Source organism: Heterodontus francisci, unplaced genomic scaffold, assembly GCF_036365525.1.
Source record: "Heterodontus francisci isolate sHetFra1 unplaced genomic scaffold, sHetFra1.hap1 HAP1_SCAFFOLD_51_2, whole genome shotgun sequence".
NCBI classification, from domain to species: Eukaryota; Metazoa; Chordata; class Chondrichthyes; order Heterodontiformes; family Heterodontidae; genus Heterodontus; species Heterodontus francisci.
The window spans coordinates 9,459,046-9,486,141 of record NW_027141369.1 but is presented as its reverse complement, the minus strand read 5'-3'; the positions used below and the strand labels follow the sequence as shown (position 1 = coordinate 9,486,141).

Genomic DNA, 27,096 nt, shown 5'->3' with positions numbered 1-27,096 from the left:
CAGCCGTTGAATCGGTCACTGGAACCAGACCCACTTGTGATGTTATTTCCCCCGAGACGGTGTTTCCTGCACTGAAACTGACAGGGTTTGTGAAACTGATCAGTTTCAGCTCAGTCATTCAGGGACCTGGAATTCCCACAGTTTGAGCCCGCGCTCTCCCGAGCTCACTTCTGATTGGTCACCCTCTTCTCATTCACATGTCTTAACCAATCGCAGAGCTTCGAATTAGGAAATACAACAAATCACTGGCTTAAATTGGCAGACAGTTTGAATTCGAAAAAGCCGCCAATTTCAGTGTCAGAAAGAAGCGAATTGATGGAAAATCTGGCGTTAGTTTAAAGCTGTTCGTAAAATCGCGCCACGACTTTGTGCTGATAAAAGCGGAATAAAAAAAGTTCGTGATGGGTTAGATATATTACGTAGTTTTAATCTGTGATTTTTTGTCTACTTATCTGTAACTGGCGGTAAAAGACTCTATTCAGCAATCTGTCACGGGACAAATAACTCAAAATTGGTGTTGAAGTAATAAATTAGACAGGTTTGAGGGGACAGTGAGAAATCACTGAAACAGATGCTTAAACATTTGAAATAGTTCTCATTCGGTCCTGTTACTGACATTTTGGAATCAGACAGGAACCAGCCCTTTCACAGAGACTGTGGGTGTCTCTGAAAAGAGCCTTTGGTTTATTAGATGACATTTCGGCCGCTTTACTTTTACTGGGAGCTCTGAGCGCTGGTTTTCTTGGGCAGCAGCACGGCCTGGATATTAGGCAGCACCCCACCCTGAGCGATAGTCACCCCTCCCAGCAGCTTGTTGAGCTCCTCGTCGTTGCGCACGGCCAGCTGCAGGTGTCTGGGAATGATGCGGGTCTTCTTGTTGTCCCGGGCCGCGTTGCCAGCCAGCTCGAGGATTTCAGCGGTCAGATACTCGAGCACAGCAGCCAGATAGACCGGGGCTCCGGCATCCACACGCTCAGCATAGTTGCCCTTTCTTAGGTGCCTGTGAACACGGCCCACCGGGAAATGCAGTCCAGCCCGGGAGGAGCGAGACTTGGCCTTGGCCCGAGCTTTGCCGCTGGTCTTTCCTCTTCCAGACATTTCCACAATCTCACAAATACTTTCACAAAGAATGAATAATTTCCGCAGCATTTACTTTACTTAGAGACTGAAAACTCTCCCCATTGGTCGCTACTAAATTCACCTCATTTGCCTATATTCTTCACCAATCAGGTCACTGACAAACAGAAGTGGGCGGGATTTACCGCCACAACATCAGAAGCAGAAAATTTGTCAATTTCAAAAAGCCCGCCAATTTCATTGTCGGAAAGGAGTGGATTAAAATAAATGTCATCCTTAGTCAAATATTTAAAATCCCTTCTCTTTATTTTGTTCTATTCAACTCTTTCCGTCACCAATTACAGACGTGGGTTTAAAATGTTGTTTAAATTGTGGATCTTTCTACAATTGCTTTCAAACTGTCCCGGGAGGTACTAAATCCCTGTTCACAGCACTTCCCTGAAGGGAAACATTCAGTTTATCTTCAATCAGAGCCCAGTGTCCCTCTCTGAAAAGAGGGAGCCGGATCGAGTCCTCAAACAGCCCTTAGTCTGCTGTGTAATAATCCCATTCCGGGCTGTAACACTGCGGAGAGTTGCTGTTCATAAAATGATGAATCGGTTCACATTTCAGGAATAGGGTGAAGGGACTGAGGTCTGACCCTTACCCCTGAAAGCAGCTGTTAATGCGGTCATTCAGGGGCTGTGCAAAACCACAATAACAGCTTTAAGCAAAAAAGTAAAGGCGCATGAGCGGATTTTGGGTTTGAGTTCGGTTTATGGGACAGCAGACAAAAACACAGCAGTGGGACATTTATTATGTTACACATTGTCTTAAAATGATTTCATAGAGATGTTCGGATGCAGCTTTTTCAGAGAGATTGTGGGTGGCTCTTAAAAGAGCCGTTGTGTTTGGGATGTTTTTTCAGTCCATTGTGCAGTTTTACTTGGAACTGGTGTACTTGGTCACCGCCTTTGTCCCTTCCGACACGGCGTGCTTGGCCAGCTCCCCAGGCAGCAGCAGGCGCACGGCGGTATGGATCTCCCGGGAGCTGATGGTGCTGCGCTTGTTGTAATGGGCCAGGCGGGAAGCTTCACCCGCGATGCGCTCGAAAATATCGTTCACAAACGAGTTCATGATGCTCATGGCCTTGGAGGAGATGCCGGTGTCGGGGTGAACCTGCTTCATCACTTTGTAGATGTAGATGGAGTAACTCTCCTTCCTCGACTTTCTCCGCCTTTTGCCGCCCTTTGCTGACGGTTTACTCACAGTTTTCTTGGCGCCCTTCTTAGCAGCTGCTTTCTTCTTCTCCTCAACCGTCTTCAGTTTCAATTTCAGACTCAGAAATAAACCAAACCCCTTCCGAGTGCGGATTAAATAGACAATCCCACAGCACTATGCTAATGAGGGATGGGGGAAAGTAAAGATTGTGATTGCGTGATTGGGAGTGATGTCACAATGGTTTTTTATTGTAATTTTACAATTGGTCTCTTTCGCCATCCAATCAGATTAAATATTTGCAACCAATCACAAACACCCATACTGCAATCAGGAAGTATATTTCACAAAGACTCTCTCCAGCCCCAGTTTCTGTTGAAAGAGCCGCTCCCTGTGTGGAGCTTCCTGGAAATGTCCTGGCTGTTGTTGGGAGGACACTTATTGACTGATTCTGTGTCGTTGTGTCTCTGCTATTGCATGGGAGTGTGCAATTAATTTCATTTTTAGTCTAGACTACTGTGTTTGAGTGTTTTATGTCATTTGGTAACTCAGTCTCTGGTGCTGTATGGATTCATTCTGTCTCTGTCAGGTATTGTGTTTGAGTGTGAGGAGATGAGGTGGAGTGATGCAGCAAGGAAGATGGAAAGGAGCATTGGTGCCGATGACACAGCCTTACTTGACCCCAGTTTGCACTCGGATTGGGTCAGTGATAGATCCGTTGGCAAGGATTACAGCTTGCATGTCGCAGTGCAGTATGTTTGAGGAGGACATTCCATAATCCCTCTCGGTTGGTAGAGTCGAAGGCCTTTGTCAGGTCAGAGAAGGCTATGTATAAAGGTTGCTGCTTCTCCTTACATTTTCTTGAAGTTGTCTTGCTGTGAAGATTATGTTCACTGTGCCTGTTGATGGACAGAATCCACATTGTGATTCCAGTAGGAGTTCTTCAGCCACGGGGAGGAGGCAGTTGAGAAGGACTCTTGTGATGACCTTCCCTGTGGTGGACAGCAGGGATACCCCTCTATAGTTAACACAGTCGGTCGTGTCAACGTTTTTTCAAGATGATCACAATTACCGCATCACGGCGATCCCCTGACATGCTCTCCTCCTTCTAGATGAGGGAAATGAGACATGTATTTGTGTCGAGTGTTTCTCTGCCATATTTTAGAATTTTGATGTGAATTCTATCTATTCTGGCAGTCTTATTGTTTTTTAGCTGTCCATCTCTAGTATCATGTGTGAATGTGGGATTCATTCTGTACCTGTCACTCACTGGTACTTTGTGAAAGTGTGAGATACATTCTGTATCTGTCAGTCTTCGGTATTGTATGTGAGTGTGGAATACATTCTGTCAGTGGCACTGTGTATGAGTATTTGATTCATTCTGTCAGTCTCTGGAATGTTATGTGATTTTGGACTTAGTCTTAATCTGTCAGTGGTTCTGTATGTGTGGAATTCAAGGTATATCTGTCAGTATCTCAGTGTGTGTGTGAGTTCATTCTTTATCTGTCAGTCTGTGGTGATTTATGTGAGTTTGGCAGTCACTGAATCTGCCAGGTACTGTAGGAGTATTTGAGAATGATTTTGTATGTGTCAGTCTTTGCTACTACATAGGAGTGTGGGATTAATTCTGCATCTGTCAGCCTTTGGTAGTGTGTGTGATTGTGGGATGAATTAATTCGCAGTCATTGGTGCCCAGTATGAATGTGGAAATCATTCTGTAACTCAGCCTGATATTGTTATGTGAGGGTAGAAATCACGTGTATCTTTCGATCCTGGGTGCTGACTGTGAGCATGGGATTCATTCTGTACCTGTCGGTGGTACTGTATCTATCTGTGGGATTAATTCTGTACCTTCCAATCACTGGTATTTTGTATGAAAGTGGGATTAATTCTAGATCCACCACACATTGGTTGTGTGTGTGTGTGTGTGTGTAAGAACATAAGAAGATACGAAATAGGACAGGAGTAGACCATTTGGCCCATCAAGCCTGCTCTGCCACTCAATAAGATCATGGCAGTTCTGATTGTGGCCTTAACTTCACTTTCCTGCCTGCCCCCATAACCATTGACTCTGTTGTAGATCAAAAATCTGTCTATTGCTGCGTTGAATATATTCAATGACACAGCCTCCACAGTCCTCTGGAGAGCAGAATTCCAAAGATTAACAACCCTCTCAGAGAAGAAATTCCTCCTCATCTCCATCTTGAAAGAGCGACTGCTCATCTTTATCTCTGGCCCCTAATTCTACAATCCCCCACAAGGAGAAACATCTACCTGTCCAGCCCACTGAGAATCTTACAGGTTTCAATAAGATCACCTCTCAATCTTCTAAACTCCAGTGAGTATAGGCCCAGCCTGCTCAACTTTTTCTCATAAGACAATCAAACATCCCAGCAATCAGCCGAGTGAACCTTCTTTGAAGTGATTCCAATGCAAGTAAATTCCTCCTTATTTAAGGAGACCAAGACTGTATGGGGATGGGATGTCACTATTGCCCTGTAAAGTTATGGCAAAACTTCCTTACTTTTATACTCCATTCCCCTTGCTAAAAATGCCAATTAATTGCGATACCTTCATGCTAACATTTTTGTAATTCATGCACCTGGGCACCCAGATTCCTTGGTACAGCAGCATTCTGCAGTCTCTCTCTATATAAATAATATTCTGTTTTTCTATTCTACCTGCCAAAGTAGACAATCTCACATTTCCCCATATTATGCTCCATCTGCCAAATGTTTTCCCACTGACTTAACCTATCTATATCTCTTTGTAGACACATTTTGTCCTCCTCACAACTTTCTTTCCTACCTATCTTTGTACCATCTACAAATTTGGCAACAATATACTTGGTCCCTTCACTCAAGTTATTAATATAGACCATAAATAGTTGAGGCCCCAGCACTGTACCTGTGGCATTCCATTAGTTACAGTTTGCCAATCTGAATATGCTCCATTTATCCCCACTCTCTGTTTTCTGTGAGTTAGCCAATCCCATATCCATGTGTGGATAGTTTTCAGTTTGTATCTGTCAGTGCCTGGTACTACATGTGAGTTTTGGACTAGTTCTCAATCTCTCAGTGCTACTATTTGTGTGTTAGGTTGCTTTAGATGACTCAGGCTGAGGTACTGTGAGTGAGTGCAATAATCAACCTATAGTTTTCAGCATCTGGCACTGAGCATGTGTTTCAGCATCACTTTATCTGTCAATATCTGGTCAATATCTATATATCATTATATAACCTTCCATCCCTGGGACTGTTTGCAAGTCTGGATTCATTCTACATAAAATGTCAGCACAGCAACAGGCCACTGATGTGGTTGGTTTTAAGCAGACAATATGTTTGAAGTTTTGCCAAGTATTAAATATCTGTCACTGTGAACATAATAGTGAAAGATAATGTGTCTTTCAATGTGATACAGGATTGATGTGCAAATGTAACTCAGGCTGTACTAATCAATTTGATCAGTGCCATTCAGTCTGAGGGAGACTCTTGGACTTGTGTGTAAAATGAGCTCAGTCTGGAATTGTACAGTATCTTCCATCTGACACTATGAGGTTTTAGGACTGGTATGAAATTTATAGCTCAGACTAAACTCATCAAATTTATAATGTATCTTTTAGTTTCACAATCCGGATGAGTTTTAAACTGGAATCTGAGTTTGTATCTCAGGTTATACTATATTTCAGAATCTCTCAATCTGATTATGCACTTGAGATTTTGACTTGTATCTAATGGATATGTCTGGACACATTATGGGAATTAATACTGATAATAAACTCATCATGACCTGTGTAAATATTGGATCTCAGAAGATGTTTTTTTTTAGAATTAGAATTAGAATTAGAATTAGAACATTACAGCGCAGTACAGGCCCTTCGGCCCTCGATGTTGCGCCGACCTGTGAAACCATCTGACCTACACTATTCCATTTTCATCCATATGTCTATCCAATGACCACTTAAATGCCCTTAAAGTTGGTGAATCTACTACTGCTGCAGGCAGGGCGTTCCATGCCCCTACTACTCTCTGAGTAAAGAAACTACCTCTCACATCTGTCCTATATTTATCACCCCTCAACTTGAAGCTATGTCCCCTCGTGTTTGCCATCACCATCCGAGGAAAAAGACGCTCACTTTCCACCCTATCTAACCCTCTGATTATCTTATATGTCTCTATTAAGTCACCTATCCTCCTCCTTCTCTCCAACGAAAACAATCTCAAGTCCCTCAGCCTTTCCTCGTAAGACCTTCCCTCCATACCAGGCAACATCCTAGTAAATCTCCTCTGCACCCTTTCCATAGCTTCCACATCCTTCCTATAATGCGGTGACCAGAACTGCACGCAATACTCCAGGTGCGGTCTCACCAGAGTTTTGTACAGCTGCAGCATGACCTAGTGGCTCCGAAACTCGATCCCCCTACTAATAAAAGCTAACACACCATATGCCTTCTTAACAGCCCTATTAACCTGGGTAGCAACCTTCAGGGATTTATGCACCTGGACACCAAGATCTCTCTGTTCATCTACACTGCCAAGAATCTTCCCATGAGCCCAGTACTCTGCATTCCTGTTACTCCTTCCAAAGTGAATCACCTCGCACTTTTCTGCATTAAACTCCATTTGCCATCTCTCAGCCCAGCTCTGCAGCCTATCTATGTCCCTCTGTACCCGACAACATCCTTTGGCACTATCCACAACTCCACCGACCTTAGTGTCATCTGCAAATTTACTAACCCACCCTTCTACATCCTCTTCCAGGTCATTTATAAAAATGACAAACAGCAGTGGCCCCAAAACAGATCCTTGCAGTGCACCACTAGTAATTAAACTCCAGGATGAACATTTGCCATCAACCACCACCCTCTGTCTTCTTTCAGCTAGCCAATTTCTGATCCAAAGCTCTAAATCACCTTCAACCCCATACTTCCGTATTTTCTGCAATAGCCTACCGTGGGGAACCTTATCAAACGCCTTACTGAAATCCATATACACCACATCCACTGCTTTACCCTCATCCACCTGTTTGGTCACCTTCTCAAAAAACTCAATAAGGTTTGTGAGGCACGACCTACCCGTCACAAAACCGTGCTGACTATCTCTAATGAACTTATTCTTTTCAAGATGATTATAAATCCTGTCTCTTATAACCCTTTCCAACATTTTACCCACAACCGAAGTAAGGCTCACAGGTCTATAATTACCAGGGCTGTCTCTACACCCCTTCTTGAACAAGGGGACAACATTTGCTATCCTCCAGTCTTCCGGCACTATTCCTGTCGACAATGACGACATAAAGATCAAGGACAAAGGCTCTGCAATCTCCTCCCTAGCTTCCCAGAGAATCCTAGGGTAAATCCCATCTGGCCCAGGGGACTTATCTATTTTCCAAAATTGCTAACACCTCCTCCTTGTGAACCTCAATCCCATCTAGCCTAGTAGCCTGAATCTCAGTATTCTCCTCAACAACATTTTCTTTCTCTACTGTAAATACTGACACAAAATATTCATTTAGCACTTCCCTATCTCCTCTGATTCCACACACAACTTCCCATTACTATCCTTGATTGGCCCTAATCTCACTCTCATCATTCTTTTATTCCTAATATACCTTTCGAAAGCCTTAGGGTTTTCCCTGATCCTATGCGCCAATGACTTCTCGTGTCCACTCCTTGCTGATCTTAGCTCTCCCTTCAGATCCTTCTTGGCTAGCTTGTAGCTCTCAAGCGCCCTCACTGAGCCTTCACGTCTCATCCTAACATAAGCCTTCTTCTTCCTCTTGACAAGCGCTTCAACTTCTTTAGTAAACCACGGCTCCCTCGCTCGACAACTTCCTCCCTGCCTCACAGGTACATACTTATCAAGGACACGCAGTAGCTGCTCCTTGAATGTTATTGAGGTTAATTCTGTAACTTTGAAACAGGAACAATGTGTCAGTTCTATGTGTGTTTAATTTGTAGCTGAGGTTGCACTATTGTTCGATTGACACACTGATAATTTGATAGTGGGTGAGAATTTGGACTGGGATTTGTGTATCTACCTGTCAGTGGTACTGAGTTGGGGTGACATGGAAACAACGTCTGTCTCTCCTGCTCTATTTGATTGATGGATTGAAAATGTGTCTCTGGAACTATTTCTGCCGTCTGAGACTGTGGAACTGATGACCTGTCTGTGTCTCTGCGCTCTGTGAGTGATAATGTACGGACTGTGTGTGAGAAGGAGCTGGTGACTCTCTTCCTTGTAACTTGGTGGAGGAAACATCACATTTATTCTGGTTCATTCAATTATTTGTCTGTTTGAACAAAAGTATGTTTGTAACTAAAATACAGGTGAGATCAAAGATACAGAGTTTTAATGAATTTAATCTCTCAAATAATAATGAGCCCCCACAAAGGAAGCCCAGTCATACAAATATTATCATTGTTTGACTGCATTGCAGTAACAGGTTCATCCCATTCTGTCTCCATCCCCCATCGACACAAAACCCGAGAATGGCCTCTCCCTTCCCCCACTCACTCCATGTTCCGGGACCAGTTCCAGCTCCAATCCGCCTCTTACAAACAGCCCCCGCCTCCCCCTGAACTTGCCCCGGACTCGATGCTGATCTCTGAGTCAATCTGCGGACACGCTCCCAAAGCGATGTGCTGCTGGAAGGAGGCTGCTGTTTGCTCCCTTTCCCAGGGACTGGGATCTCTCCATTCGCGGCTGTTTTAAACCATCTTCTTCCGCTCACAGGCAGTGCTGGGGGAGGGGAGCGCTGGCGTCGATTTCTGCAACAATTCCGCAAACAGAAACATGGAAAATTTCCGGCGCAGAATGAGGCCATTCGGCCCATCGTGTCCGCGCCAGCTCAAAGAGAGCGATCCAGCCTGGTCCCGCAGTTTATTGTTATTGGACAGTGAAGTGTGGAAACAGAAACGGACAGTCAGAATGTGGGGAGTTACACAAAGAGAATCTATTATAGGCACCAGGTGAGAAGTGTGAAGGACACATTTTAAACAGCGGCTGTTTGGTTTCGCTTGAACGGTTAGACCATGGGAGCGAGAACTGGAAATCTGACCTGTGTAAAAGTCCCTGCTCCGTCGGTCAGTCCCATTCATGGCCCAGTGGATTGTTTCTGGATGTCATTTAATTGTTGTAAAACGGCCAAAGCCTCTGGTATGCAGTAGCTGGGGGCTGAAGGACTGCAGTGGAATCAGACACTGACTGTTTTGTATTGCTGGGTTTCCTTTGTGATTGTTCACAATGATTATTCATTGAATAATTATTTTGGTCTCTCTTGTAACTTCCACCACACCTCTTCCTGAATTATAATAAATACTTTTTCTTTCTACAGGCAAATACTTGAAGGAAGCAGAATTAATATGCAGCCGGCTTCTCACACACAGTAAGTACAGTATCATTCAGAGAAAAAAGAGACTTCAGTTCCACAATCACTGCCAGCAGTACTAGTCAGACTGGCACTGATCCCAAGTTCCAGAGACTAACAGTCAATCCAACAGTCACACAGAGCATGACAGACTGAAGTTGTTTCCATTTCACCCCAACTCTGTCCCACTGACACGTAGGTACATCAATCCCAGTCCAAAATCACATCCACTGTCAGATTGCAAGGCACTGTGTCACTCTCACAAGACAGCAGCCTGAACTACAAATTCAATGTCAGACAAACAGTACCCGATTGTAAAGTACAGAATTAATCTCAATAATGTAACCAGACTGCAGACTGAGCTACATGTTACACACCACTCCACAAATCTCACAAATAGTCAGGCTGGAAGACACAGTATTAATTCCATTACTGCAAACTGAATGCACTGTTATCTACCAGGACATAAAACATATTGTAAAATGAAAGGACACAGACCTGAAATGTTAATTGTGTTTCTCCCTCCACAAATGCTGCCTAAACTGCTGAGTATTTCCAGCATTTTTGTTTATTTCAGATTTCCAGCATCTACAGACTTTTGATTTTATTTTCGAGTTAAAGAAACATTGCATTTTTTTATTTATTTAGAGATACAGCACTGAAACAGGCTCTTCGGCCCACCGTGTCTGTGCCGACCAACAACCACCCATTTATACTAACCCGACAGTAATCCCTTCTTCCCTATCACCTACCTGCACTTGGGGCAATTTACAATGGCCAATTTACTTATCACCTGCAAGTCTTTGGCTGTGGGAGGAAACCGGAGCACCCGGGGAAAACCCACACAGACACAGTGAGAACTTGCAAACTCCACACAGGCAGTACCCAGAATCGAATCGGGGTCTCTGGAGCTGTGAGGCTGCGGTGCTAACCACTGCGCCACTGTGTCTTCTCGAGACACCCCTTGAGAAGTGAGACTTTTTGCCCAGAGATGGGGCTCTGTGAGGTGAGAGTGACTGCCCTTGACATCAAGGCAGCCTTTGACGTGCATGGCAACAAGGCAGCCCTAGCAAAACCAGTGTAAATAGAAATCAGGGCAAAATGCTCTGCTGTTTGCAGTCATACCTGGCACTAAGGAAGATGGCTGTGGTTGTTCAGGTTAATCATCTCAGTCTCCGGCCATTACAGCTGGAATTCCTCAGAGAGGTGTTCTAGGCCCAACCATCTTCAGCAGCTTCATCAACAACCTTCCCTCCATCACAAGGCCAGAAGTGTGGATGTTTTCTGATGATTGCACAATGTTCAGCACCATTCATGACTCCTCAGATACTGAAGCAGCCCGTGTCCAGATGCAGCAAGACCTGGACAACGTCCAGGCTTGGGTTGATAAGTGGCAAGTAACATTGGCATCAGATAAGTGCCAGGCAATGACCATCTCAAACAAGAGAGAATCTAATCATCTCCCCTTGATGTTCAATGGCATTACCATCACTGAATCCCCCACCATTAACATTGACCATTGGTTACCATAGATCAGAAACTGAACTGGACCAGCCATATAAATGCTGTGACTGCAAGAGCAGGTCAGAGGCTACGAATTCTGCGGCGATTAACTGACCTCCTGTTTCCCCACAGCCGTCCACCATTCACAAGACACAAGTCAGGATTGTGATGGAATACTGTCCACTTGCCTGGATGAAGGCAGCTCCAACAACACTCAAGTAGCCTGTTTGATTGCCCACATCCACCACCTTCAATCTTCACTCCATTCACCACTGATGCACAGTGGCAGCAGTGCGTACCAGCTAAAAGATGCACTGCAGCATCACACCAAGGCTTCTTCGACAGTACCTTCCAAACACAGAACCTCCACCACCAACAAGGACAAGGGCAGCAGATGCATGGGAACACTACCACCTGCAAGTTCCCCTCCAAGCCACACACCATCCTGACTTGGAACTATATCACCATTCCTTCACTGTCGCTGGGTAAAAATCCTGGAACTCCCTTCCAAACAGCACTGCTGGAATTCCTGCAGCTCAAGGACTGCAGCGGCTTAAGAAGGCAGCTCACCACCACTTTGTCAAGGGCAATTTGGAATGGGCAATAAATGCTGGCATAGCCAGTGATGCCTACATCACACTAAAAAATGAAAAAAGTGAGGAAATAGTGAAGGGCTTTTATAGAATACACAGAGACACGTTTCCACTTGTGGTGTCTGAAACGAGCCAAAAATATAAAATCGACATTCATAAAACCAATGAGGAATTCATGAAAAAGGTATTTATGTAGTGAGTGGTTAGAATCTGGAATTTGCAACCACAGGGAGAGGTCGAGGCAAATAGTATTGATGCATTTAAGGGGAGGTGGAACAACTGTATGGGAAGAAAGGAATTGAGGGACATACAGAGTGGGCTTTATTTTTGTTTATTTGTGCATATGAAGCAGGGTGGCTGGAAATATGTGTAGAGCATAGAGAGGTTGGGACGATCCCAGTGCAGTGTTTTGTCTAGATGGATCTGCCCAGAATACTTGTGATGCAGGAGCTGGGAGCTTCAGTACTTCAGTGGAGACAGATACTGACACTGGTTTTCATTTGTGGGTGTTTTTAATGATTATTAATTGCGAAATTAAATTCAGCTCTTTGATATTTTGCACCTCCCCTGTTCTTGAGTTAAGACATATTTTTTCTTCATGCAGGCAAATACTTGAAGGAATCGTGATGAATGTGATGGTTGCTGCACTCGAGGCACAAGGAACAGTGCAGCCAGCTCCTCTCACACACAGTAGGTACATTATCACTCAGAGTACAGAGGGATAGACAGTTCATCAGTTCCCTAGTCTCAGACTGCAGAAGTAGTCAGGCCCACATTGATCCCGAGTTCCAGAGACACATTTTCAATCCAACAATCAAACAAAGCAGGAGAAAAATAAGTTGTTTCCATTTCACCCCAATTCAGTCCCATTGACAGTCAGATACATCAATCCCAGGTCAAAGTCACCCTCATTAACAGATTGAAATACAATGTGTCAATCTAAATATAATGCAGACTTCGCTATCAATTAAATATCAGATAGCATTGGCACACGGTATTGATTGAATGGCACAGAATCTCTTGTAATGCTGTACCCTGAGATTTAAATTAAATACCATACTCAAAGCTCACATCCATTCATGATAAAGGATGTTTAAACATCCCCATAGTGTCCCCTGAGATACAAGTTACATACAAGTCCAACATTCATTACAGTGAAAGTTTCTAAGGTGCTGAAAGATATTGTAACCTGAGACACAAATTAGATACCAGTTCAGAACTCACCCACACTGTGAAATGGAAAGATACAGAATCAATTCCATTAGTGTAGATTGATCTAAATATTATATACCATTCTAAAAACTCATACAATATCAAACAGAAATACAGTATCAATTCCATGAGTGTAGATTGATCTAAACATTGCCAGTCCAAAAATAAAACAGTATTAGATTAAGTAATGCTGATAGAAAGTGCAAACTGTGATGTAAATTAGATGCCTGAACTCACCCAGACTGCGGAATTTAAAAATACAGTCGACTGAGATACACATTATTTACCAGCCAAAAACATCTCAAACATTATCAGAGTGAAATAGATTATCAATTCCATTTGTGTAGACTGAAATCCACAGAACAAACCAGTAAAAAATCTCATACAGCGGTATGGTGGTTTTGTGGTGACATTACAGGACGAGTAATCCTGAAGCCTCCACCAATGGTCCAGAGAAACAAGTTCAATTTCCATTACAACAGCTGGGTAATTATAGTATCATCGAATCAAAGAAAGTTTAAGGCACAGAAAGAGGCCACTTGGCCCATCGTGTCTGTGCCAGATGAAAAACTTTCCACCCATTCTAATTCCACCTTCTAGCATTTGGTCTGCAGCCCTGCAGATTACAGCACTTGAATGTATATCCAAACTTCTTTTGATTGAATTGAGGCAGTGAGTTCCAGACCCCCACCACCCTCTGGCTGAAAAAAACTTTTCCTCATCTCCCCCGTAATCTTTCTACCAATCACTTTAAATCTATTTCCCCTAGTCACTGACCTCTCTGCTAAGGTAAATAGGCCCTTCACTTCAACTCTATCCAGGCACCTCAAAATGTTGTATGTTTCAATGAGATTTCTCCTCAGCCTTCTCTGTGCCAAGGAGAACAGCCTCAGCCTATCCAGTCTTTCCTCATAGCTGCATTTTTCCAATCCCGGCAACATTCTCGTGAATCTCCTCTGTACCCTCTCTAGTGCAATTACATCCTTTCTGTAATAAGGTGATCAGAACTGCATACAGTATTCATTGTGGCCTGACTAATGATTTATACAGTTCCAGCATAACCTCCCTGCTCTTAAATCTATACCTCGGCTAATAAAGGAAAGGATTCCATATGCCTTCTTACCACCTTATCGACCTGTCCTGCGACCTTCAGGGATCTGTGGGCATTTACTCCAAGGTCCCTCACTTCCTCTACACCTCTCAGTACTCTCCCATTAATTGTGTATTCCTTTGCCTTGTTTGACCTCCCCAAATGCAGCAACTCACACTTCTGAATTGAATTCTATTTGCCATTTTTCTGCCCATCTGACCAGACCATGAAGATCTTCCTGCAGCCTGCAGCTATCCTCCTTGCTATTTACCACACAGCCAATCTTTGTGCCATCTGCAAACTCATACCCCCTACATTTACATCCATGTAGACTACATCAACTGCACTACCCTCATCTATCTTCCTTCTTAATTCTTCAAACTTTCGATCAAGTTGGGCAGACAAGATCTTCCCTTAACAAATCCATGCTGACTATCCTTGATTAATCTGTGCCTTTCGAAGTAACATTTTATTCTGTCTCACAGAATAGATTCCAATAATTTGCCCAATACTGATGTTAGACTGACTGGCCTGTAATTATTTGGTCTCCCTCACTCCCTTTTTAAACAAAGGTACAACGTTAGCAGTCCTCCAATCCTCCATCACCACACCTGTATCCAGTGAGGTCTGGAAAATGATGATCAGTTCTTCTGCTATTTCCTCTCTTGCTTCTTTTTAACAGCCTGAGGTGCATTCCATCCGGCGCTCGTGATTTATCAACTTTCATATACACTAATCCCATTAATATGTCCTCTCTCCCTCTGTATGAATCACATCCATACTTCACACCCCTCTTCCTTATCTACAATATATGCATCTTCCCCCTCTTTTGTGAAGACAGATGCAAAGCATTTATTCAGAACAATGTCAGCATCTGCTGCTCTACACATAGGTTACCTTTTTGGTCTTTTCTGTGCCCTACTCTTTCCTTATTTATCCTTTTACTCTCAATGTATTGATAAAACATCTTTGGGTTCACCATGATTTTGATTGCCAATATTCTTTAATGCTCACGCTTAACTTTCCTAATTTCAATGTTGATTTCCCCCCTCCACATTCTATACTCCTCTCGGCTTTCTGTAGTATTCAGTTCTCTGTGTTGGGCATAAACTTTCCTTTACTGCCTTATTATACCCGTAAAATGCTTGACATCCATGGGGCTCTAGATTTGGCCTTCCCACCCTTTTTCTTTGTGGGAACATGTTGACTCCGAACCCCTTGAATCTCCCCTTTGAATTCTTCCCACTGCTGTGACACTGATTTACCGTCAAGTACCTGTTTCCAGTCCACTTTCGGTAAATCACTCTCCAGCTTAGTAAAGTTGGTCTTGCCCCAACTGAGAACTCTAACTCCTGTTCTGTCCTTGTCCTTTCCATAATTATATTAAAACTGACTGAATTATGATCACTACCACCAAAATGCTGTCCCACTGCCACTCCTTCCACCTGCCCCTCTTCATTTCCTAAAACTAAGTCCAAAACTTCACCCTCTCTTGTTGGACTTGCTACATATTGGCTAAAAAAGTACTCCTGAATGCACCTCAAGAATTCTGCTCCCTCAATTCCCTCTACACAAAAAGTATCCCAGTTAATGTTTGGGTGGTACAAATCCCCCACTGTTACTGCCCTATTGTTCTTGCACTTCTCAGCGATTTGCCCACATATCTGCTCTTCCATCTCCCTCTGACTGTTTAGGGGTCTATAGTACACTCCCAGCAGTGTGATTGCCACTTTTTTGTTCCTCAGCTCAATCTATACGGTCTCATTTGATAAACCTTCCAACATATCATCCCTCCTCACAGCTGTAATAGTTTCTTTGACCAAAATTGCCACTCCCCCTCCTTTTTTATCCCCTTCCCTCTCACGTCTGAAAACCCTGTAACCAGGAAAATTGAGCTGCCATGCCTGTCCCTCCTTTAGCCATGTTTCTGAAATAGCTATGATATCATACTGCCATGTGTCTAACTGTGCCCTGAGCTCATCTGCTTCATTTGCTATACTCCTTGCATTGATTTAGATATCGTTGAGCACTGCCAACATTTTTTGTTTTGAATTTTCTAATCAGTGTTTCCTCTCTCTTCCAGACTCCATTAATTTTCTGCCTGCCATTTTTATTTCTGATTTTGTCCCATCTGACTCTACCTTCCAGTCCCCATCTCCCTGCCAAACTAGCTTAAACCCTTCCCAACAGCACTAGCAAAACATCCTGCAAGGAACTCCGTCCTGGCTCGGTTCAGGTGCAACCCGTCCAACCTGTCCCAAAAATCTAAAGTCCTCCCTCCTGCACCATTTTTCCAGCCACACGTTCATCTGTCTTATCCATCTATTCCTGTACATTCATCTGTCTTATCCATCTATTCCTGTACTCACTTGCACGTGGCACTGGGAGTAATCCGGAGATTATTACTTTTGATGTCCTGCTTGCTAATTTCTTACCTCACTCCCTAAGTTCTGACTGCAGCACAACATCCTTATATCTACCTATGTTGTTGGTTCTGATGTGGACTACCACTGCTGGCTGTTCACCCTCCCCCTTCAGGATGCTCTGTAACTGCTCAATGACATCCTTGACCCTGGCACCAGGGAGCCAACACTCCATTCCTGGATTCACGTCTCTGGCCATAGAAACACCTGATTGTTCCCTTGACGATTGAATCACCTATCACTATGGCTTTTCCAGTCTTCCCTATACTCCCCTTTGCAGCTGAGTCACCCATGGTGTCATGGACTTGGCTCCGGCTGCACTCCCCAGGTGAAGCATCATTGTCCTCTGTATTCAGAACTGAATACCTGCTGGAGAGTGAGACGCACTCGGGGTGTCCTGCACTACCTGCCTGATTCTTTTTGACTGCCTGGTGGTCAACCATTCCCTCTCTCCCTGCATACACTTAAGCTGTGGGGTGACCACATCTATAAACAAAGAACAGTACAGCACAGGAACAGGCCATTCGGCCCTCCAAGCCCGCGCCGATCTTGATGCCTGTCTAAACTAAAACCTTCTGCACTTCAGGGGACCGTATCCCTCTCTTCCCATCCTATTCATGTATTTGTCAAGATGCCTCTTAAACGTCGCTATCTTCCCTGCTTCCACCACCTTCCCCGGCAGCAAGTTCCAGGCACTCACCACCCTCTGTGTAAAGAACTTGGCTCGCATATCCCCTCGAAACTTTGCCACTCTCGCCTTAAACCTATGTCCCCTCGTAACTGACTCTGCCACCCTGTGAAAAAGCTTCTGACTGTCCACTCTGTCTCTGCCACTCATAACTTTGTCAACCTCTATCATGTCGCCCCTCCACCTCCATTCTCAGTTTTGGGAAAAATAGAGTATATGACTGTATCAGTAAGTAGGAAAAGTTAAAATATGTTGTGACCAGTGGAGAAGTGTGATGAGAATAAACAGATCCTCCTCTGATTTCAACTACGCAAGCATTTGTGATCTGGCTCTGTAGCTTAGTTGGTTAAAGCACCTGTATAGTAAACAGAAGAGACTGGGTTCAACTCCCAGCAGAGCCTTATTTCACATTTGTGATATGCTTTAGAAGTTTCCTTATCAATCATTTATATCTCTGTTTTGTGAACTTGAACTTGGAATTCAAATTACATGATGAATTTCAGTCACAGGAGAAAACAGCCTTTGTGAAGGATGTGAGTTGGGAATGGCTGTTCCTCCTTGTCCAGAAATTCAGTGCTGATACGCCAAAGGCAACTTCTTTGATACAAATTTGTTCACGGTTACATTCAATCTGGAAAACAGCTCGACATTAATCTCACTGAAGGAAAGTGTGACTGCGTTGTATATTTCAGAGTGTTTGTGTCGTTATGTGTTGCTTTTAACCGAGACTGGGGACATGACGCAAGTGGGAGGGTTGATCCGAGGTTTGGAATATTTGTCAATCAGGAACAAGAAAAATCAAAGGAACCAAATAAGAAAACCTATGTCTCGTGGGTATTGAGAGACGGTGAGAAGATATTAAACTTTGTTCCATTCAATCCGGCTGCGATGAACTTTGAATTTTTCCGCCTTTTATAAACATTATTTGAAGGGTCTCTGTAACAATGTTCAGTGTTGATGAGAGTGGGGTCTGGGTGAGCAGCTGCTGAGTGTGACAGGGTCAGGACTGGATGCAGGAAGTGCTCTGACACTCTCTCTCTCTCTCTCTCTCTCTCTCTGATGGCTTTGAGTTGATTTTCAAGTGTTTGAATAAATGAAGGAAGTTCCCTCCACCCATTTGTTTGGACAGACAGTGTAGTATAAGGATGTAAAGGGTTAATGCTGAAGACAGTGGGATCAACCCCTCCCACTGTCAGAGTGGTGATGTAACAGTCACATGAGATGAGGTTTGGGAGAAGAGAGAGCAGCACCAAGGATACTAGCTTAAGAGGTTTGATGAATGTGTATATAGTATTGTGTAAATTAGAAACGAGTTCTTCGTTCTTTCAGCAGGAAATGTGTCCAGAAAATATTCAGGAGTCGGAATGCAGATATTAACTCCAAGTGACAGTTCTGGGTTCATTTAACAAAAAAAAGGTAGAGAATAATATTGCTCACTGATTGAAATCCCCCAGTGAGGAGACAGTTAAACAGGTGATCTGTTGGGGCATCCTTCGATCCAAGGTTTCGGCAGCATTTAATCTCCCTTTTTGGTGAAATTCTCTGTTATTTGCATCTTTTTTTAATCAGCTTTCATGGGTGAGTGAAAAACTCAAAAAAACTGAACAGTTCCATTCTTCCTTCTTCCCATCAGTTTCTCTTTTCTGTCTCAGATCAATATAATGATGAGAATCCCAATTTAATCTGCTGTTTCTGGTGTTTTATCCATTCCAATCAAAATTCAACATTCCAATCAAATCTATTTGTTATTCCACAATGTCTCTCCATGTGTTTTATTCTGTTGTATTCTCTCACAGTTTGTTTGATGATCAATGTTACATCTCACTCTCTGTTCTGGTGAAGATCAGAAGCAGTGTTATCTGTTTGCAACACCCGACAAGTCGGCCTGAGGCTGTGTCTCGCCGATCATGTGGAATTAGGAACATCGAAACATAGGAGCAGGAGTCGGCCATTCAGCCCATCGAGCCTACCCCACCATTCAATATGATCATGGCTGATCATCCACTTCAATGCCCTTTTCCCCACACTTTCCTCATATTCCCTTATGTCATTTGTATTTAGAAATCTATCAATCTCTGCTTTAAACATACTCAATGACTGAGCTTCCACAGCCCTCTGGTGTACAGAATTCCAAAGATTCACAACCCTCCGAGTAAAGAAATTTCTCCTCATCTCTGTCCTAAGGAGCTTCCCCCTTATTTTGAAATTGCGTCCCCTGGTTCTCGACTCCCCAACCAGGGGAAACAACATAGCTGCATCTACCCTCACTGTCCTTTCAATATTTTGTCGGTTTCAATGGGATCACCTCTCATTCTTCAAAACTCTAGAGAATACAGCCCCAGTTTCCCCAATCTCTCTTCATAGGACAATCCCACCATCCCAGGAACAAGTTTGATGAACCTTCATTGAACTCCCTCCATGGCAATAATATCCTGCGTAAGGTAAGGAGACCAAAACTGTACACAGTACTCCAAGTGCAGTCTAACCAAGGTTCTATACAATTGAAGCAAGAATTCACTACTCCTGTACTCAAATCCTCTTGTGATAAAGGCTAACATACTATTAGCCTTCCTAATTGCTTGCTGCACCTGCATGTTAGCTGTCAGTGACTTATTGACATGGACACCCAGGTCACACTTATATTCTATACCTCAGTTAATAAAGGAAAGGATTCCATATACCTGCTGAACCACCTTATTGACCTGTACTGCTACTTCAGGGATCTGTGGACATTCACTCCAACGTCCCTCACTTTCTCTGCACCATTCAGTGTTCTCCCATTAATTGTGGATTCCTTTGCCTTTTTTGACGCGTGCTCTCACTGTTCCCTGCTCTCCGAGTGAACTCATGCTCCCTCTCCTGGGCTCTTTATGATCCACTCTGCTCTCACTGTTTCCAGCTCTCTTAATGTATCAATATTTATTTGCCTTGTGTTTAATTCAAAATATGGATTAACTGTATTTTACAATTGTAGGTTTTATTTGGTAGTCCTGTACAAGTTGTGGATTGGTATTTAATATTTAGCTCTGTGAAAACGATTGTGAATGAAAATATAACTTTCAATCTTATACATGGGCTGGTCTGCAAGCTCCAAGTCCTTCATTTTGTAGTAATGGAATTGATACTGCATCTTTCAGTCTTAATCTCTGTGGGATTTTTGAACTGGTATGTAATGCATAACTTGGTCTAACGTTCTGATGTACATTATTGGGATTCAAAGGATGATAGGAAATTGGGGCATTAGACCATTCAGCCCATCAAGCCTGCTCCAATATTCAAACAGATCGTGACTGATCATCTATCTCTACGCCATTTTTCCCTGCTATCTCCATATCCCTTGATCCCGTTAGTATTTAGAAATCTATCGATTTCTGTCTTGAATATGTTCAATGATTGATCTTCCACAGCCCACAGGGATAAAGAATTCCACAGATTTCTCACCCTCTGAGTAAAGAAATTCCTGCTCATCTCAGTCTCAAATGGCCTGCCCTTATTCTGAGACTGTGTCCCCTTGTTCTGGACTCACTAGACAGAGGAAACATCCTATCCATATCTACCCTGTCACACCCCATAAGAATGTTGTAAGTTTCAATGAGATCACCTTTCATTCTTCGAAACTCCAGAGAATTTCGGCCCAGTTTCTGCAGTCTCTCATCATAAGACAATCCCACCATCCCAGGGGATTAGTCTGGTGAATCTCTGTTGCACTCCCTCTGTGACAAGTCTATCCTTCCTTCAATAAGGAAACCAAAATAGTACAGAATACTCCAGGTGCAGTCTCAGCTAGACTTTATACAATTGAAGCAATACATGTTTAACCATGTACTCAAATACGCTTTCAATGAAGCCATCATACCATTTGCCTTCCTAATTGCTTGCTGCACCTGCACACCAGCTTTTAGTGTCTCATGAACAAGGACACCCAGGTCCCTTTGGACATCGACACTTCTCAACCTCTCACCATTTAAGAAATACTCTGTCTTTCTGTTTATTCTACCAAAGTGGAGAACGTCACACTTATTTACATTATATTCCATCTGCCATGTTCTTGCCCATTCACTTACCCTGTCCAAATCCCCTTGAAGCCTCCTTGCATTCATTCTGTACCTTTCAATGAGGTAAATTGTGTCTGTTCTGTTTCAAGTTTTATATTTAAAATGTAACCATGGTGACAGACTTTATTTAGATCTGATAGTGAGTTTGTTTTTATACTGTGATTGATGTATCAACCTGTCAGCTGTACTGAATTGGAGTGAAATGGAAACAACTTCTGTCTGTCCTGCTGTTGTTTGACTGTTGGATTGAAAATGTGTCTCTCGATTTTGGGATCAGTGTCTGTCTGACTACTTTTATTTGTTCCAGTGGAACTGATGAGCTGGCAGTATCTCTGTGCTTTGGGAGTGATCCTGTACCGACTGTGCGTTGGAACGAGCTCGCTGCACTTTTCTTTGTGTCCAAGAATCACCACATCCAGTCAGGTTCCTTCATGTATTTTCCTGGAGGAATGAAAGAATTGATGAGGTAGAAGATACAAAAACGATCAATGTAATCGTCCCAATTATAATCATTATGAACAATCGCAAAATGAAAACCAGGAACACAAACAGTGTCAGTGTCTGACTCCACTGCAGTACTACAGTATTCAGCTTCTGTTTACCAGGTGTTTGCAGTGGTTTTGCAAGGTGTTTGTGACATTCAGAAACAACACAAGCCCTGAACTGCTCAATGACTGGGACTGTCCGATAGAGCAGTGACCTTCACACAGTCACATTTCTATTTCAACGAAAAAACCAGCAGCCACTATTTAAAATGTGCCTTTCACACTTCTCACCTGTTATCTGCAATATATGTTCTTTGTCTAACTGTCCACATCGTTATTTTGCAGCTATTTTCCCCCCACTGTTCACAATCCAACAAACAGTGAGAGACTGGAACTAAAGCAGGAAAATTCCCTCTCCTTTGGGTGGTGAAATTGTCAGTGATTTTCAATCGTGATTTCTTCCCATTGTGTCTCCCTGAGCCTGTACAGACACTGTCCGAGAATGAACTCTCCCTTCCCCGTGTCCCCGGCTCACTCCATGTTCCGGGAGCAGCTCCTGCTCCACAGTGTCTGTTCCAAACACTCCCCGACTCCCCCTCAACTTCCCACCACTCAATGCTAATCTCTGAGCACATCTGCGGACACGCTCCCAAAGCAGTGGCTGCTGGAAGCAGATGCTGTTTGTTCCCTTCCCCCGGGCCCGGGAAGTCTCCATTCGCAGCTGATTTAAATCATCTTCCCCTGATTGAGTGAATGGCCTCACAGACTGGGTTGGGGAAGGATGCGCATGCGCTCCACTCCTCATTGTGACGTCCCACTGGGGGGCGGGGTTATGTCGCGCGTGCGCAGACCTTTGCAGCAATTCAGCATTCAAACATCAATGGGAACTTTCCCCATTTCACCCTCATCAAAGTCCCAAAGAAAGTGAAGAGGGGCTTGGACTGGAGGGAGGGAGGGGCGATGTAGGGGGAACCTAGAACCCAGAAAGCTGCCCACTTGCCCCATTTGGATGCTCAATTTGCGGTCATTCCCTGCAGGGGGTTTGTTATTATTGAGCCCGTCCTGGTAAAACAATCCGATAGAAAGAGGGGAGAAAGGAGGGAGCCGGTGTGTGTGCTGGGACCTTGCAGAATTCATTTCAGCAGCAAAAGTCCCGGGTTATATTAACCCGAGTGAAACACGCTGTCAGTGAGAGGAAAACCGAAAGGCCCTTTTCATCTTTTCATTGGAAACAAAGTAGATCCGGAAGTGCGGCGAGCAGAGCAGACACACAAGCTCAATGACAGGAGAGCTCGGCCGTCCCTGAGTTTCAGCTCCCAGCTCTTACATTTCCTCATCCACACTGTCTTTACTGTGGATGTTCAGGGGTTCCTTGTCGGATCTGAGGACTGTATCCATGAAACATTCTGAGTCAGGAGATCCACACACTCTCTGTTATTAAGATTTATGGGCAGGAATGTTTCAAAACTTTGTCTATTAAATCATTGTATTATTCACAGAACGAATGAGGCAATCGGTTCATGATTCAGACCTTGAACTTGGTTTGGGTAGACCGAAAACTGAGAGGTTCAGCACCTTTTTACTTCTTCAGTATTGGCTGTGTGGCCTAATGGATAAGGCGTCTGACTTCGGTGTATTTAACAAGGTTATCAGAAGATTGTCGGTTCGAGTCCTGCCACGGTCATTTTGGGCGATCAGTGTTTAGCACCGCAGCCTCACAGCTCCAGCGACCCGTGTTCAGTCCCTGCGCGCAGTTTGAGTTCTCCCTGTGACTGCGTGGGTTTCTTCGCACAGCCAAAGACTTGCAGATTGATAGGTAAATTGGCCATTGTAAATTGCCCCCAGTGCAGGGAGGTGGGAGAAGAATGGTGGGGCTGTGATAGGGAATATGGGATTCATGTCAGATTAGTATAAATGGGTGGTTGTTGGACGGCACAGACTTGATGGGCCGAAGGGCCTGTTTCAGTACTGCATCTATTAATAAATAACTGATTTTTTTGATGAAGTAACAGAATGGTTGATGAAGGGAAAGCAATGGATGTTGTCGATATTGATTTTAAGAAAGCGTTTGACAAACTACCACATAAAAGGCTGGGTAACAAAACTCAGGCTCCTGGAATAGGAGGGTCAGTATCTGCTTAGATTAAAAAATGTATGAAATATCAAGAAAAGCGAGTTGTGGCATTTAGTTGTTTTTCAGAATGGAAGATGGTGAACAGTGATGTCCACAAGTGTCAGTGTCAGGACCACCATATATATAAATGACTTGAATATTGGAATCACAGAATCACGGAATTGTTACTACAAATTCACAATGCTTCCAATTTTCGTATCATCCATAAACTTTGAAATTCTGCCCTGTACACCAAGGTTTAGGTCATTAATATATATCAGGAAAGGCAAGGGTCCCAACACTGACTCCTGGGGAACTCCACAACAAACCTACCTCTCGCCCGAAGAACATCCATTGATCACTACTCTTTGTTTCCTGTCACTCAGCCAATTCCATGTCCATGTTACTACTGTCCCTTTTATTCCATGAGTTATAACTTTGTTCACAAGTCTGTTGTGTTGCATTGTATCAAACTCCTTTTGAAAGTCAATAAAAGCAAAATACTGCAGATGCTAGAAATCTGAAATGTAAACAAAAACTGCTGGAAATACTCAGCAGGTCTGGCAACATCTGTGGAGAGAGAAACAGAGTTAATGTTTCAGGTCAGTGACCATTCAGATGCTGCCAGACCTTTTGAAAGTCCATGTAGACCACATCAACAGCATTGCCCTCGTCATCCCTCTCTGTTACCTCATCAAAAAGCTCCAGCAGGACAGTTAAACATGATTTTCCCTGAAGAAATCCATGCTGTCTTTCCTGAATTAACCCACATTTGTCCATGGGACTATTAATTTTGTCCCGAATTATTCTTTCGAGAAGTTTTCCCACCACCGACATTGAACTGACTGGGGAGTGAGACGAGGTGAGTTGCTTTCGCAGAGAGCCAACATGGGTTCGTCAGGCCGAATGGCCTCCTTCTGTGCTTTAGCCATTCTATGATTGTATGATTCTAGCAGCAACTGTTGGTGGAGAGGCAGTGATGCAGGAATGGGTTGACCGAAAGGGGAAAGTCTGGGCTGGTGTGTGTTTGCAGCATTTGCAGCTTGTGTTCGGGTTTGTGAATAAAGGTGATTTGGAAGCTGTGTTCCAAATTGAAGTGTTTATTGGAAGCAAGAAGTTGATGTCAATGAAGAATAAAACGTGTTAAGATGAAGGGTGGTGTGATTGAGGATCGCAGTAAATATATTGTTGGTGAATTATTTGTGTTAATAAACTTCCACTGCACCCTCTGCTGCAGGCTGCTGTTTATATCCAGCTGTGTATTAGTGCTGTGTGTTAACTAGATAAATGTTTGTTTCAACGCTGTTTATAAAGCAATAGCATTGCACTCAAACAGTCCCAGACATAGCAACACACGTACAAAAGCAAAATACTGCAGATGCTGGAAATCTGAAACATAAACAGAAAATGCTTGAAATAGTCAGCAGGTCTGGCAGCATCTGTGGAGAAAGAAACAAAGTTAATGTGAGCGAAGGAAACAGACCTGAACTGTTAACTGTTTCTCTCTGCACAGATGCTGCCAGACCTACTGAGCATTTCCAGCATTTTCTGTTTTTATTACAGCAACACCTTTGATCAGCAGGAGCGGTGATAGTGCGAGCCAGGGGGCAGCCGGGAAGGTACGTTTCACTATAAAGTACTTACCTGACGATTCGGCGGACGCGGACACGGGGACTGCTGGGTAAGTGAACTTCTATATTCGGGCAGTGGCTAAACCCGAAACACTACACGTGTCGTGTCTCCCACCCATCCTCCTCCTCCAACCAAAAAAAAGGACTCTTGTGTGGAGGGTTTGGTAAGGTAAGGTTTTCCTTTATATTTTTTTATTCTCTGTCGTCAATTTGGAGCAGAGGGGATGGAAGCTAGGGCAGTTGCATACTCCTCTTGCAGGATGTGGGAGGTAAGGGTCACCACTTGTGTCCCTGCTGACTTCATCTGTGAGAAGTGCACCCAACTCCAGCTCCTCACAGACCGCGTTAGGGAACGGGAGCTGGAGCTGGATGAACTTCGGATCATGCGGGAGGCAGAGGGGATGATAGAGAGCAGTTATAGGGAAGTCCTGACACCCAAGTCACAGGATAAAGGTTGCTGGGTGACCGTCAGGGGAGGGAAAGTGAATAGGCACACAGTGCAGGGATCCCCTGTGGCCGTTCCCCTCAAGAATAAGTATACCGTTTTGTATACGGTTGTGGGGGGGGACTTACCAGGGGAAAGCCACAGCGGCCAGGTCTCTGGCACTGAGCCTGGCTCTGCGGCTCAGAAGGGAAGGGTGGAGAATAGGAGAGCGATAGTGATAGGAGATTCAATGGTTAGAGGAACAGACAGGAGATTCTGTGGTCACGAACGAGACTCCCGGATGGTATGTTGCCTCCTGGGTGCCAGGGTCAGGGATGTCTCAGATCGAGTCTTTCGGATTCTTAAAGGGGAGGGGGAGCAGCCAGAAGTCGTGGTACATATGACATAGCTAGGAAAAGGGATGAGGACCTGAAAAGCGAATATAGGAGTTAGGTTGGAAGCTAAAAGGCAAGACGAGCAGAGTAGTAATCTCAGGATTGATACCGGTGCCACGTGCGAGTGAGGCTAGAAACAGAGAGCGAGTGCAGCTGAACACGTGGCTACAGAGCTGGTGTAGCAGGGAGGGCTTCAGTTATGTGGATCATTGGGATACCTTCTGGGGAAGGTGGGACCTGGACAAGAAGGACGGGTTGCATCTGAACTGGAGGGAGACCAATATCCTGGGCGGGAGGTTTGCTAGAGCTCTTCGGGAGGGTTTAAACTAGTTTGGCAGAGGTATGGGAACCGGAACTACGGATCAGTGGATGGGGTAGCTGTTGAACAGGCAGATACAGAGTGCAGAGAGTCTGTGAGGAAGGTTAGACAGTTGACAGGGCAAAGTTTCAGCTAGTATGATGGGTTGAAGTGTGTCTATTTTAATGCAAGAAGTGTCAGGAATAAGGGTGATGAACTTAGAGCATGGATCAGTACTTCGAGCTACGATGTTGTGGCCATTACGGACACTTGGAGATCACAGGGGCAGAAATGGATGTTGGATGTTCCCGGGTTTGGATGTTTCAAAAGGAATAGGGAGGGAGGTAAAAGAAGTGGAGGAGTTGCATTGTTAATCAGGGATAGTGTCACAGCTGCAGAAAGGGAGGTCATCGAGGAGGGTTTGTCTACTGAGTCATTATGGGTGGAAGTCAGAAACAGGAAAGGAGCATTCACTTTATTGGGAGTTTTCTATAGACCCCCAATAGCAACAGAGACACGGAGGAACAGATTGGGAGGCAGATTT

The 27,096-nt window shown here is 44.0% G+C and overlaps 1 protein-coding gene and 1 non-coding gene across 2 annotated transcripts; one reads left to right on the top strand and one right to left on the bottom strand.

Moving 5' to 3' along the window:
• Positions 1 to 1,998: 1,998 nt before the first annotated feature.
• Positions 1,999 to 2,295, bottom strand: LOC137363025 (histone H2B 5-like; the record flags this gene model as incomplete). Its single annotated transcript, XM_068027146.1, has 1 exon — positions 1,999 to 2,295. A coding segment is annotated over one exon (297 nt), but the record flags the coding sequence as incomplete, so codon positions are not given.
• A 15,183-nt stretch (positions 2,296 to 17,478) lies between these two features.
• On the top strand, positions 17,479 to 17,552 carry trnat-agu (transfer RNA threonine (anticodon AGU)). Its single transcript has one exon. It is a non-coding gene; the product is annotated as a tRNA-Thr (tRNA).
• Positions 17,553 to 27,096: the final 9,544 nt, after the last annotated feature.